This window comes from Oncorhynchus masou, chromosome 5 (assembly GCF_036934945.1).
Source record: "Oncorhynchus masou masou isolate Uvic2021 chromosome 5, UVic_Omas_1.1, whole genome shotgun sequence".
Classification (NCBI taxonomy): domain Eukaryota; kingdom Metazoa; phylum Chordata; class Actinopteri; order Salmoniformes; family Salmonidae; genus Oncorhynchus; species Oncorhynchus masou.
Window position 1 is genome coordinate 46,571,419 of NC_088216.1, and position 15,392 is coordinate 46,586,810.

The window sequence follows — 15,392 nt, forward strand, 5'->3', positions numbered from 1 at the left end:
AACTAGAAGCACAAGCATTTCGCTACACTCGCATTAACATCTGCTAACCATGTGTATGTGACAAATAAAATTTGATTTGATTTTGTCTTGCTGTGTCTCCACATGACTCTCCATATTGTGCATTAGAGGCAATATTTTTCCTGTCTACTGTAGTTATTAGCTTAATAAGATAAGAGGTGCAGATACATAAGCAGTAAACAACTACACTGAATATTTCCATGGAAATATAACATGACAAGTGGGGTTTCATCACTCGTGAGATGCTTGTTGTGATGGTCAGAAGCATGAATACATTTCTCATAATGGTGATTTTGGAGTGAATTTAGTTGAGTTTTTTTATATCTTGCTAAAAATGTCTGGTAAAGTATTTGAATAGTTTCAGTTAGATGTATCTGAGGTTTGGTTCAACAGTACTTCTGTCAATCTCCTCAACACAACTGGTCTCTGAAATATGATGGGCTGAAGTTTCAGAAGGACAGGATGTGGCAAGAGTCTCGTCTAACTTTCCACCCGACTGTGGTGTGTGTGTGTGTGTGGGTGCGTGTGCATGTGTGCACTCGTGCACCTGATTGCAGGTGTGGATACGTGGCAGCACACACTTACTGGTTGGTATGTGATCTGTAGACTGTGTGACTGCTGCAGGAGAATGCAGGCCACTTTACCTCCCTCGCAGTAGAACCAAACCACAGTACAAATAATCTATAAATTGTCCTTTGAATAATATTCTTAGTCCAGGACTAAGCATTCTGTCTCTGGGAAAATCAGGGCAAAAGGGCCTTGGTCCGAGAGGTAACCAAGAACCTGATGGTCACTCTGACAGAGCACCAGAGTTCCTCTGTGGAGATGGGAGAACCATCCAGACAGACAACCATCTTTGCAGCACTCCACCAATCATGCCTTTATGGTAGAGTAGCTAGACAGATGCCACTGCTCAGTAAAAGGCACATGACAGCCAGCTTAGAGTTTGCCAAACAGCACCTTATGGACTCTCAGACCACGAAGAACAAGAATCTCTGGTCTGATGAACCCAAGATTGAAGTCGTTGGCATGAATGCCAAGCATCACGTCATCTGGAGGAGACCTTGCACAATACCTATGGTGAAGCATGGTGGTGGCAACATCATGCCGTGGGGATGTTTTTCAGCAGCAGGGACAGGGACACTAGTCTGGATCGAGGGAAAGATGAACAGAGCAAAGTACAGAGAGATTATTGATGAAAACCTCCTCCAGAGTACTCAGGACCTCAGACTGGGGCGACGGTTTCCCTTCCACTAGGATAAGGACCTTAAGCACACAGCCAAGACAGGGCAGGAGTGGCTTTGGGACAAGTCTCTGAATGTCCTTGAGCGGCCCAGCCAGAACCCGGACTTGAACCCGAACAAACATCTCTGGAGAGATCTGATAATAGCTGAGCTGCGACGCTCCCCATCCAGCCTAACAGAGCTTGAGACGTTCTGGAAAGATAGTGTAGATTAATGGGGGGACGGACTAATTAATCCATTTTACAATAAGGCTATAACGTAACAAAATGTGGAAAAAGTCAGGGGTCTGAATACTTTCCAAATGCACTGTATCTGGACTGAAAGAAAAATAGCACCTTGATCTTTACCACTGGCCAGAAAATGTGACGTTTACAACAGTACATATTATTTGCATTATCTTGAATAATCAAGATCAAAATCAAATCATGTAAAATACTAACAAAGATGAGGGAATGGTTGTATTCAATTTATTCTTCTCACTTTTTGGTTTTACAGAAGAGAGCATTTCAAATGGAGGATTTGAAAAAAAAACAAAAATACATAGGATTTGTATTTACTGTAACTTAAAGGTCTCATTGAAGAGGGATTTATTTTATATTTTATTTTATTTCACCTTTATTTAACCAGGTAGGCCAGTTGAGAACAAGTTCTCATTTACAACTGCGATCTGGCCAAGATAAAGCCAAGCAGTGCAACAAAAACACAGTTACACATAAACAAACGTACAGTCAATAACACAATAGAAATATCTATGCACAGTGTGTACAGTGTATATGGGAGGGGAAGGGGAGCCACCCCTTTTCAACAAACAAAGCCATCACCATAATCCCTGACCGCTGGGCTCAAGTGTGCATCGAAACAGAATGTAAGCTCATGGTAACTGGAAAACAATGTAATGAAGTTGTGTTCTCACACCGTTTACATCTTAACCACTCCGCAGTCATTGGACTTCAAGGCTAGAATGTGTCTACAACACTGCACATTGTAGGAGCGACTGATGTTCTGAGTAAGTTTAAATTCATCTGGGAACTTGGAAAATAACAAGTAAACATGGAGAAGTTTGGAGATTTGAATAGCATTTAGGTCATCTATATTTTTCAGTTTTACCAACAATGTAAACATTTTTAAAACCAAAATGTTATATTTTGTAGCTTGTAACAAAGTATGTGGGAAATATCAATATCAATACTTTTGCTATAAGATCAGGCTTTTGGGGTTGATAATTTAACAATTTTTGCACCAAAAGTTAACAGACTTTTTCCCCAGTTTTTATGTGTGTGGGGGGGGGGGGGGCCTTATATAATAAGCATATTTAAACACAAGATGAATTTCACCAAGAAAAATGTCTTATCAATAATACCACTTTGGATCTTAATGACTTAATTTCAATGAATTGATCTTAATTTCCTATTTACCTGTTTTTTGCATTGTGTGAATGTTATATATTTATTGATTTTTAATTGTCTGTATCTATCGATTTTGATCACAAATATATTTTATTTAGTAAATTTTATCAAACCGTTATGGAAGGAGGTATCACACAGATGACAGAATATATATAAATACAGTGTATATTTATTTGGGCATTTACTTAAAAATATTTAAAGGGGAGTATGCCCCGGACACCTCCAAAATCCCCAAATAAAAATACTAACATATTAACAGATATTATGGATAGGCATGTAACACAATCCAGGTTTCAATGTGTGATACAGTAAATTACGTCAGTTCCAAGCATTTTGAGGGCCCTAAGCGAGATTTGCCCACCTCACCGATAAAACATTTTAGTGGCCCCGCTCATGGCGGTGAAGAGAAACATTTGGAGCTTTAAAGTTAATGTCCTGCAATTCTACTCATTTTGCCATGGGGCGGAGAGAACTTAATGTCCTGCAATTCAACACAGTATGCCATTGTCGTTGAAATAATAACATTCGGTTTTAAAGCTAATTTACTGCAATTCTAAACATTTGCCATGACTTATGCTATGTTCATTTGATATCTGAGTGAGAGTGACTAACAAAATTATTGGGGGCCCCCTGCAGGTCAGGGCCCCTGGGCAGTAATTCAGCCATTACTACAATGCTTAGATAGCTGGCAAGACTAACTGGGCCTAGCAATCTATAAAATCTTAGCTGTCATGGGATTTATTGAGTGACTGTCAGTGACTGACATAACAAGAGAAAAACTTCTGACGAAGAACCACATTTCGAAACTGCACGTTGTGTATTCTACTATCCTACGGTTGTTTTTGGAGGGGGGAGGGGCCTCTAGCGGCTGCTTACTGTATGTCGCTTATAAACAGAAACGGCACTGTGGTAGATGTTTTAGCTACTTATTTAAAGTAACATGATGTGTGATAAATAAAGGACATCCTGATAGAAACCACTTTTCTGTGAGACATACAGAGAGCCAGTGGTGTAGTTTCAGTGTGTCTGCAGAAGACTGTGAAACCCATCCGGCTGGGCTGAGGTTTCTGGTCTGTCGGGGATTGAGCTGTATACATGGTACATATCAGACTAGAGAAAATAAACAAGCAGTTTAGCATCAGTCCTTTAATTCTACAGTACTGTAAATGTAATGTAATTTAAAAGGATGTAACATCAATCTGAAACTGAGAGCCGTTCACATTCACCAAACACAGTGGGTGATTCTGAACTTACATTGTCGTTTTCAGATGACTTTCCATTTTCTTCAAAATGACCTGTACAACACAGAGGGATCCTGAGTGAGTGAGTGAGTGAGTGAGTGAGTGAGTGAGTGAGTGAGTGAGTGAGTGAGTGAGTGAGTGAGTGAGTGGTGGTGGTGGTGAGTGAGTGGTGGTGGTGAGTGGTGAGTGGTGGTGGTGGTGGTGAGTGAGTGAGTGAGTGATGTGTGGTTGCATGTCACTTTGCTGTACTTAATGTCCCTTCACACTTCTCCTCCTGACTCAAACCATCTTGTAGACCTACAGCTCTATTCTCATGCTCTAACACATTATCTTATGTATAACTTATACACATACATGCTTACTGATATGACTACCTCAGACCAACAAACAAGCCTAAACAACGTTGAGTCCTATAAAAAGCCCTACATGTTATGAAACATTAGGACAGAGTTAAATAGACAAACCTAATGGTAAAGTTCTGGATGGTACATAAGTGATCCGGCTGTAGACCCCTGCATTCTCTGAATCAGCCTGGAGGAAAGAGAGAGAGAAAGATCCTTATTATCCCTCAGACTGTCTGTCAGACTGTCTGATACAAGTTTGTATCTATATCCAAGGCTATTATTTGTGCTGTACTTACATCTTCATTTGCAGATTGCTGCACAGGACCTGCATTTCACAGAGAGAGACAAAGCCACAAGTAAGAGGTTGGGGGGGGGGGTCAGAAGAAGTGAAAATAACAGGGCTTGATGTCACTTCACACTTCTCCTCCTGACTCAAACCACCCTGGAGACTGACAGCTCTGTTCTCACGCTTTCAAGATGCTCTGACTAAAAATGTAAGTTAGTAAGGTTGGCATTGAGTGATTAAGTGTTATTGTGCTGAGGGTCCCAAATTCACTTCCCATGTCAGGAAGACAGGGACAGAAGACATTCTGTTACAAACTCACCTGAGTGCAAAAATGTGGACGGTACAGAGGTGATGAGAGAATTGATCCCAGCATCCCTTGAATCCAACATGACTGCACTGCTCATAGCTCCCATCACCAAATCACCTACAACGGAAACAAAATTAAAAATTAAATTAGGATAAGTGTTTGGACATGCATATGTATAGTTGTGTTTGTAGTGTGTGTATGTTTGATGTATTTTGTTTGGAACATACATTGGCTGTGTTCATCCTGTCTGGCTGTAGGGCTGTACAACATAACAGTATATAAGAAGGTTGTGGTCAGAAAATCTCATCATGGACAATACAGAACTAAAGGTTGATACAATCTGCATCATATTCACAAGGGAATTCTTACCTCAGAGAATTGGTTTTCTCTGAAAAACAAATGAGGCTAAATGAATGATATTGAATATAGCCTACACTACACAATATCACCAAAAGGAGTTGAAAGATTAACCCATGTCAAAGGCACTTACATTAATATGAGAATGAAAATGTTTGCAAGTTATTTGTTATGCAGAATCAGAAGTACTCACTGGTCCTCCTGCAGAGATAGACAACTGTCAATCCCATCAGGAACACGCCCACTCCAGAAGCCACACCCACTGCTGCCTGCCATAGTTGCACCGCTGTTTGGTGACATGATGTCATCAGGAGAGGTCATTAGCTCTTAATCCAAATGTAAATACTTCAATTGTAGACAGGTGTTAGAATACCACTTTATTAGTAGTCTTTGTAAACGTTTCTGTTTTCATATATGTGAGAAAAGACAACTAGTCAGCTAAGCGTTTTACATTTGAGTCTGTGAAGGAAAATGTTATGTTTGTGCGTTTCTAATAACCAATTGGACTGGGTCCATGCAACTGACTGATTGATCGTGACTGGGAGGAATCCATGAACTAAATGTTAATGATGAATTAATTATGAATTATGAATAAGCTAAATCTTGCAAATATAACTTGTCTGTTTAAGCAGTATATAAGACAACTAATGGGACATCCCGGTGGATCTCCTGACCAACGTGTACTATGGTACATTAAGTTTGTTGGAGCCTCTCCAGCTTGTTGATAATAAATAATTATTCATTTAATATTGACTTCAGGTGTCCCTGATGGTAATTTCCGCGACATGCAATTTAGCAGAGGCTCTTATCAAGAGCGACTTACGTGTATTCATTTGAAGATAGCTTGGTGAGGCAACAACATATCACAATCACAACAAGTACATTTTCCCTCAACAAAGTAGTTATCAGCAAAGTCAGAGCTAGCAGAAAAAGACAAGCTCACTTTTGCTGTGGAATTACTAAATAAGGACACTTACCCCAAACTCTTTTTTGACTGTTTGAATTCACAACGCTGTCTGTGGAGCTTTGACCTCCTGTGTGCATAAAAGATAGAGACAGTTTGTTAACAGTTAACACACATCACAACTTAGTCAACACCAATAAACAAAAATCGTGTGGCCATACTCACTTTCAGTTGGACTCGTTGGTGTGTCAGTTGTCAAAGTAGGACTAACAGTCAAATCTGGTGCAAAGCAAAGTCATTGGATCTGGTTATACAATAAGGTATCTTTATGGGATGATTTAATCAATCCAATATCAACCTAATTTCTAGTAATTAGGCACATTTGTGATTCAAAAAATGTATACAAAGACCTGGGTAAGATAAAATCATTAAATTATTTTCAGTTTTACGAACTAAAGATGACCAACACACCTGATGTAGGATTCACTGCTGTGCTGGGGGCCAAAGGAGAGGTCAAACCTGGTGAGAAGAGATGAGAAGAGAAATGTACATTTGTTTCATATCAAATAAAATAAAATGTTTTTGTGTCACATGCTCTGAATACAACAGGTGTTACAATACAACCTTACCATGAAACACTTACCTTTAAAACACTGCATTGCTGAAAGTAAGAAAATATTTGCTAAAAAACTCTAAATAAATCAAATAAAAAACATTTAAATAAGTAACAATAAAATAACAATAACGAGGCTTTCAAGTGGGTCAGAAGTTTACATACACTAAGTTGACTGTGCCTTTAAACAGCTTGGAAAATTCCAGAAAATGATGCCATGGCTTTAGAAGCTTCTGATAGGCTAATTGACATCATCTGGGTCAATTGGAGGTGTACCTGTGGATGTATTACAAGGCCTACCTTCAAACTCAGTGCCTATTTGCTTGACATCATTGGAAAAGCAAAAGAAATCAGCCAAGACCTTAAAGAAAAATTGGAGACCTTCACAAGTCTGGCTCATCCTTGGGAGCAATTTCCAAACCCCTGAAGGTACCACGTTCATCTGTACAAATAATAGTACGCAAGTATAAACACCATGGGACCACACAGCCGTCATACCGCTCAGGAAGGAGACACATTCGGTCTCCTGGAGATGAACGTACTTTGGTGCGAAAAGTGTAAATCAATCCCAGAACAACAGCAAAGGACCTTGTGAAGATGCTGGAGAAAACAGGTACAAAATAATATTTATCCACAGTAAAATGAGTCCTATATCAACATAACCTGAAAGGTCGCTCAGCAAGGAAGAAGCCATTGCTCCAATAACGCCATAAAAAAGCCAGACTATGGTTTGGAACTGCACATGGGGACAAAGATCGTACTTTTTGGAGAAATATCCCCTGGTCTGATGAAAGAAAAATGTAACTGTTTGGCCATAATGACCATCGTTATGCACATACACCGAATACAACAGGTGTTACAATACAACCTTACCATGAAACACTTACTATCAACAATGCATTGTTTTAATGTAAGAAAATATTTGCTACCTTTGTTTAATTTTTAAAACTTTAAAAAAAAGCAACACAATAAAATAACAATAGCGAGGCAATATAAAGGAGGAAATTCAGGTAATATGTATACGTAGGAAGGTGTAAAGTGACTATTTATAGGTAATAAACAAAGAGTAGCAGCAGAATTAAAAAAGGGGGTCAATGCAAATAGTCTGGTTAGCCATTTCATTAACTCTTCAGCAGTCTTATAGCTTGGGGGTAGAAGCTGTTAAGGAGCCTTTTGGACCTGGACTTGGCAATCCAGTACCACTTGCCATGCAGTAGCAGAGAGAACAGTTCATGACTTGGGTGGCTGGAGTCTTTGACAATTTTAAGGGTCTTGCTCTGACCCCGCCTGATATAGATGTCCTGGATGGCAGGAATCTTGTCCCAAGAGATGTCCTGGGCCGTACGCACTAACCTTTGCGGTCGGATGCCGATTAGTTGCCAATCCAAGCGGTGATGCAATCAGTCAGGATGCTCTCTATGGTGCAGCTCTATAACTTTTTGAGGCTCTGAGGACCCATGCCAAATCTTTTCGGTCTCCTGAGAGGGGATAGGCATTGTCATGCCGCCTTCACGACTGTCTTGCTGTGTTTGGACCATGATAGTTTGTTAGTGATGTGGACACAAAGGAAGTTGAAGCTCTCGAACTACAGCCCTGTTGATGTGAATGGGGGGGGCTGAGGAAGCGCTTGTTGTCTTGGCATCACACTGCCAGGTCTCTGACCTCCTCCCTATAGGCTGTCTCATCAATGTCACCATTGTGTCGTCGGCAAAGTTAATGACGGTGTTGGAGACGTGCATGACCACGCAGACGTGGGTGAACAGGTAGTACATGAGGGGACTCAACACGCACATTTGACTTCCCCCTGTGTTGAGTATCAATGAGGCAGATTTTTTTGTTGCCTACCCTTACAACCTTGGGGCGGCTCGTCAGGAAGTCCAGGATCCAGTTGCAGAGGGAGGATTTTAGGCCCTGGGTACTTAGCTTAGTGATAAGCTTTAAGGGGAACTATGGTGTTGAACGCTGAGCTTTAGTCAACAAACAGCATTCTCACATAGGTGTTCATTTTGTCCAGGTGTGAAAATGCGGTGTGGAGACGGTGGGATGATGGTGTTGATGTGAGCCATGACCAGCTTTTGAAAGCACGTCATGGCTACCGATGTGAGTGCTACTGGCAAGTAGTTATTTCTGTAAAGGACTTTGAGATATCAGCTGATGTACGAAGGGCTATGTAAATACATTTGATTTGATTAAGCAGATTACCTTGGCATTCTTGGGCACAGGGACTATGGTGGTCTACTTGAACATGTCGTTATTACAGACTCGGTCAGGGAGAGGTTGAAAATGTTAGTGAAGACACTTGCCAGTTGGTCAGTGCATGTTCTCAATATGCATTCTGGAAATCTGTGTGGCCCTGCAGCCTTGTGAATGTTGACCTGTTTAAATGTCTTACTCACATCAGCTACGGAGAGCGTGATCTCACAGTCGTCCGAAACAGCTGGCGATCTCATGCATGGTTCAGTGTTGCTTGCCTTGAAGCAAGCATAGAAGGGATTTAGCTCGTTTGGTAGGCTTTCGTCACTGGGCAGCTCACAGTTGGATTTCCCTTTGTAATCCGTAGAAGAATTGTTTGCAAGCCTGCTTTATCCGACGAGCATCAGAGCCAGTGTAGTTGGATTCAATCTTAGCCCTGTATTAATGCTTTGCCTGTTTGGTGGTTTGTCGGAGGGCATAGGAGGATTTCTTATAAGCATCCGGATTAGTGTCCCGCTCCTTGAAAGAGGCAGCTCTAGCTTTTTGCTCAGTGCGGATGTTGCCTGAAATCCATGGCTTCTGGATGGCATATGTACGTTCAGATGAAGTCGGTGATTGATGTGGTATACTCCATAATGCCATTGGATGAATCCCAAAACATATTCCAGTCTGTGTTAGAAAAACAGTCTTTTAGCTTAGCATGCGTGTCATCTGACCACTTCAGTATTGAGCGAGTCACTGGTAAGTCCTGATTGAGTTTTTTTTTTGCAGTCACGAAAACGCCGAAAAATATTCCAAATTAGCTCCATAATATTGACATAAACATGGCAAACGTTGTTTACAATCAATCCTCAAGGTGTTTTTCAAATATCTATTCGATAATATATCCACCGGGACAATTCGTTTTTCAGTCAGACCGATTTGAATAATGGCTACCTCTGTATTTTACGCGAGAATCTCTCTGGGAGCATCAGGTGACAACTTGCAGTCACGAAAACGCAGAACAATATTCCAAATTAGCTCCATAATATCGACAGAAACATGGCAAACGTTGTTTACAATCAATCCTCAAGGTGTTTTTCAAATATCTATTCGATAATATATCCACCGGGACAATTAGTTTTTCAGTAGGACCGATTGGAATAATGGCTACCTCTGTATTTTACGCGAGAATCTCTCTGGGAGCATCAGGTGACCAGTTGCGCAATGTAGCCGTTTACGGGTATTCTTCAACATAAATGCGTAAAACTACGTAACAATGCTGTAGACACCTTGGGGAATACGGAGGAAAAGTAATCTGGTTGATAGCCCATTCACTGCTCAATAGGGACGCATTGGAACGCAGCGCTTTCAAAACATGAGGCACTTCCGGATTGGATTTTTCTCAGGTTTTCGCCTGCAACATCAGTTCTGTTATACTCACAGACAATATTTTTACAGTTTTGGAAACTTTAGAGTGTTTCGTTTCCTATCCTAAGCTGTCAATTATATGCATATTCTAGCATCTTGTCCTGACAAAATATCCCGTTTACTACGGGAACGTTATTTTTCCAAAAATGAAAATACTGCCCCCTAGTCACAAAAGGGTTTAATTAATGAAATATCAACATCTTTTTTTAATCAGGGGAAATTTGTGAGTTAAAACCTGGGTTCAATAAAGCTAGTCTATTTGTTTAGGTCCTATCTGCTAACTAGAGAAAGATGACCAACTCACCTGATGTAGGATTCACTGCTGTGCTGGGGGTCAAAGGAGAGGTCAAACCTGGTGAAAGGAGATTACACAATAACAAATGTAAATTCATTTAATTTATTAGGTCATTCAATAAGCAGAAAGAGAGAAGTACACTACACATTACCTACAAATCAGATGGACTAAAAGTGCACAAATCTAGACGAAATTACAGCAGCTATGAATGGGTCAATTCATAAATCAGATGGAGCTTTAGTGAATTAATGTAAACAAAAAATATACATGTCAGTTAAAATGAGTGGATCTACTTACTGGTAGTTGGTCTCACTGTGGTGTCTAGGATCAAAGTAGAAGTAACAGTCAAAACTAGTGGGAAGCAATATGATGACACAAGAATAAGATAAAGCATTAATCTAAACCCTTGACTACAATTGGTATTTGCAGAGATGGTCAATTAGAGGCCCAACACACCTTCTGTAGGACTCACTGTCGTGCTGTGAGGCAAAGTAGATCTAGGATCTGGAGTCAAACCCACTGAGAAAACACATTAATGAAATTAGCATTTTATTCATGATTGTATTAATGATCATCATGGTGTTGTTGGCCTTTGAAATACCTTCATGACTTGTCTATTCAAAGTGGGAAAAGAAGGACTATAAAATCACTACGGACAGATTGCTTCCTGCCCTGGTAGATTATATTTCTCCTCATTATAGAGATGATAAGACCAATTCATAAGGTGATCAAGTCTTTCAGGACAGATAAGGTGTTGATTGTTGTTATCAGCTTCCTAGAATAAGGTCCCCATGTAACTAACAGCTGAAGCTGAACAGTGTACAGACATGATCTAAACACTGAACCAGTTCAAAAAATAATTTGTAATTCTTGTGGAAATGATTCCAGGCGTTGGTGATGAGACTGGTTTCATATCTATGAACAAATTACATAAGGTTTCTACTGTAAAGTGTTCTTAACAACATCCTCCATTATTAACACAATGAACTACAGAGAAAGACATTCTAACAGCTACACATTACCAAAGCTAACCCCCTTTTGTCTCCCTGCTGTAGAGGTTGTCTGTGTAGTTGTTGGATCAATGATGTGAACTCCCACTAGATTTACCACCACTTTGGGTTTGGAAATGGGCCAGAATGTTATTTGGTGGCAGTAGCTCCCTGCCTGCCCTCATCCTCAGGGGGCATTCCCCCAACTGGTCACACCCAAGAGGAAGACCGAGAGCCAGGTTGTCCGGCCAGTTGGGGGACGACCTACACAACCTGGGACTCAACACCAGATCAGCCTGGGACCTGGCCCAGAATAAGACAGTGTAGAGATCCATATGTCAAGGTGCTGTGCTCGAAGGAGCGAGCGAAGAGTGAGTGATTGAGTGATTGAGTGATTGAGTGATTGAGTGATTGAGTGAGTGAGTGAGTGAGTGAGTGAGTGAGTGAGTGAGGGATGGAGGGACAGAGGGACGGAGGGTCAGAATGAATATAGTCATACTAAAAAATGTAAGGGGAGTCAGAACATGAAGACCTGCTGCACTGATAGATTATTATTGTATAGATAATGACTCACATGTAAAGCTGTTCCAATCACTGCGTGGAGAGAGAGAGTTTGGTCCTGAGCTCGCTCTGTAGTCACAGCTCACCTCCTTACGCCTCACTGACTGTAGACAACTGATCAGATCACTCTCAGCCGCAGAGAATTGACAGAACCAGCATTCGGAATCTTTGTGTTTCTTCTTCCTGATTTGTGCTCTAAAAAGACACTTACTCTTCTCTCCAACATACAGGTTACAGGTGGTGTCATTACTGACAGAGCCAGGAATTAAACAGGTGAGGATGAGGTTCCCTTTCAGACTGACTGTAATATTTGGTTTCTGACCTGTTGGGAGAGGACAACGACTTAATGAAGTACAAGGCACACTATTCTGCACATAACAATATACTGTAGAGCCCGCAGTCTTTCACTATGCAAAGTCAAATCATGATGATGATAAACATGACATGGACTTATGATTTGTATAACTATTTTGGGGCGGCGCACAATTGGCCTAGCGTCGTCCGGGTTAGGGAGGGTTTGACCGGAAGGGATATCCTTGTCTCATCTCGCACTAGCGACTCCTGTGGCGGGCCGGGCGCAGAGCACGCTGACCAGGTTGGTAGGCGCACGGTGGTTCCTCCGACACATTGGTGCGGCTGGCTTCCGGGTTGGATGCAGGAGTGTGTGTGGAGGACGCATGGCTCTCGACCTTCGCCTCTCCCTAGTCCGTGCGGGAGTTGTAGCGATGAGACAAGACAGTAAAGATTAACAATTGGACACCACGAAATTGGGGAGAAAAAGGGGAGTAAAAATAATACAATTTTTACTTTCTTTTTTAAGTTGGGTGAAAAAAAAGACAAATTTCCCCCAAATTATTTCAGCAAATCCAATACATTTTCCACGTTGATTTAATGTCATCAGAAGGAAAAACATATTTATACATGTATATTTTTTTGTTGAAATGGCGTGAAAACAACATTGATTCAACCAGTTTTTGCCCATACCATTCTAAACTTAAATTTTTTACATATAATACATATTTCTGTATTTGTTTGTGTAAGTATCTTACCAGTAATTATGTATTTATCACTGCGGGGAGACAGAGAGTGTGATCCTGTGTTCACTCTATAGTCACAGCTCACATCTCTCTCCAACTGCAGATGCCTGAACAGATCATTCTTAGTAACACTGAAGGTACAGAATAGTTTGGATGATGCTGCGTTAAATCTCCTCACCAAAACCTCTTTGTAGGCCTGAGGCTGGTCTCCAGTGTACAGGTTACAGCTATGACCATCACTGACAGACTCAGGAAGTACACAGGCAATAGTGATGTCATGAGAAGATTCGTCATTGACACTAATGTCTGGTTTCTGCAGTTTACCTGTGAGGAGGACACATCAATAACTGTCCATTACTTTAGCTTAATGAGAATACACACCTCTTTCTTTACCAGATAATGAAAAGAGTAAGAACTAAAGAGTCTGTATATGTTAGCATGACATTACATATTCCAATCTGATTACAGTGAGCCAATCAGATCAGTGTATTCATAATAATAATACTATTTTACCAAGAATAGTGATAGGCGCAGGATGACTGTGCATCGATGGATAGTGATTCTCTACTGTGTAAAAACATCTCAGTTTGACCTCAGCAGGTAAACGTTCACCTGCCCACGAGAGCAGCTCAGCCCCGTGAGTGACCTCATACAGGGTGAGGGTTTAGGATTTTTCACCTCTGTGTAGAAGAAACACTGAGCCACAGAGACAGATGGAGGAGAGTCACAGCTCAGCTGAACTGAGTCTCTCTCTCTGTTGACTGTAGAACTCACTGTCAGCCTGGGCTGAGGGAGGTCTGTAATATCAGAATCAGGAAGTAAACCACTCAACAGTTTGCTAAAATACATCGGATGAAATAATAAACCCTAAAATCTAAAAGTGCATAACTTCATCTCTTATTACTTCAGCCAGTATTTAAAATGTATATTATATAAATAATATAAAATAATCTGGTGTGTTAATCTTGGACCAGAATAGAAAAACACTGGGGTATAATAATACATAAACTACCCTGCTTACCCAGGAGAGTGACTGAGACAGGGTCACTGTAAGGAGAGTAGATAGACATCTCTACAGCATAGTAGATACATCTCATGTTGACCTTGGTGGTTGGACCATGACCTGCCCATTCAAGCAGCTTGGTCCCTGTGAGTGACTGCTGACAGGATGTAGGATATTGGAGATGTTGTCTTTCCGCTATGTAGAAGTAACACTGAGACACAGAGGTAGATTGAGAAGTGTGACATCTCAGCTGAACTGTGTCCGTATCCCTGATGACTTCAGGACTCACTGTCAGCTGAGGAGGGACTGTGAGTTCAGAGGGAATTAGTATGTTAATCTAATATTCAACAGATTACTATGTACATAAAATCTTCATGTGTAACAGACGTGAGCATTTCAAGAACATGACTCATCACACAAATTACTTCTAGATTGTAAAAAGACAGTAAATAATTTTGTGAAACATTGTCTTTGAAATCAGAATGATATTGTTGCAGGTTAATGTATTGTTGCTGATTGAATCTCAGAATATGGTAATATGTAATAGGAGGGTTATGTTCACAATGATGTAAATAACCTGCTTACCTTGGACAGTTACTGAGCCAGGGTCACTGTGAGAGGATGGGGAAGAACTACCAATAGCGTAGTAGTAACATCTCACGTTGACCACAGCAGGTGAACGTTGATCTGACCACGAGAGGAGCTCAGTCCCTGTGAGTGTCTGCCGACAGGATGGTTTATAGTCTCCCTTCTCAGTGAAGAGATAACACTGAGACACGGAGACGGATGGAGGAGTCTCACAGCTCAGCTGAACTGAGTCTCTCTCTGATGACTGCAGGACTCACCGTCAACCTGGGAAGAGGAGGGCCTGTAAGATCAGAAGAGAGGAGTATTTCAAATGTTTGACTTGTTTTGAGAAATGTACTAACAACCATTCAATTGGATTTAAATATGTCTATAAAATCAAGTAAATCTATCAACATTTAATGTCTAAAAACATTTATCTTCATGTTATTTAGACTAAAGGTTTTTGATAATAAGGCCCATTCCTACATATAATTATAGTATGAAGTATATATTGTTTTAAGTAGTGGCTTATTGCAACATACATAGAAATATTCCAGATTGTGTTGAGGAAGCTCTGAGAGGACAGAGGAACTGAGCATTTTGTTACTGGTTTGGGA

General features: G+C 40.7%; 1 protein-coding gene across 1 annotated transcript; it reads right to left on the reverse strand.

The window, feature by feature from the left end:
- Positions 1–1,713: 1,713 nt before the first annotated feature.
- LOC135529137 (uncharacterized) lies at positions 1,714–15,374 on the reverse strand. The gene is made up of 19 exons (XM_064958018.1): positions 15,318–15,374; positions 14,794–15,040; positions 13,218–13,529; positions 12,182–12,490; positions 11,075–11,137; positions 10,916–10,969; positions 10,628–10,675; positions 6,751–6,768; positions 6,579–6,626; positions 6,333–6,386; positions 6,181–6,237; positions 5,397–5,489; positions 5,216–5,234; positions 5,074–5,105; positions 4,859–4,963; positions 4,550–4,578; positions 4,374–4,440; positions 3,923–3,963; positions 1,714–3,778 (listed from the first exon to the last, which is right to left on the reverse strand). Exons 1-19 carry the CDS (start codon positions 15,372–15,374, stop codon positions 3,686–3,688), a joined length of 1,746 nt encoding a protein of 581 aa, XP_064814090.1. The 3' UTR covers positions 1,714–3,685.
- Between the last annotated feature and the right edge of the window lie 18 nt (positions 15,375–15,392).

Bases quoted from the DNA above. Each gene is read 5' to 3' on its own strand.
- LOC135529137 (XM_064958018.1), bottom strand. From the start codon at position 15,374: ATGCTCAGTTCCTCTGTCCTCTCAGAGCTTCCTCAACACAATCTGGAA. The intron at 15,041-15,317 runs GTATGTTGCAAT...TGAGTCCTGCAG, and splicing joins ACAATCTGGAATATTTCTAT to TCATCAGAGAGAGACTCAGT. The intron at 6,238-6,332 runs GTGAGTATGGCC...TTATGCACACAG, and splicing joins ACCAACGAGTCCAACTGAAA to GAGGTCAAAGCTCCACAGAC.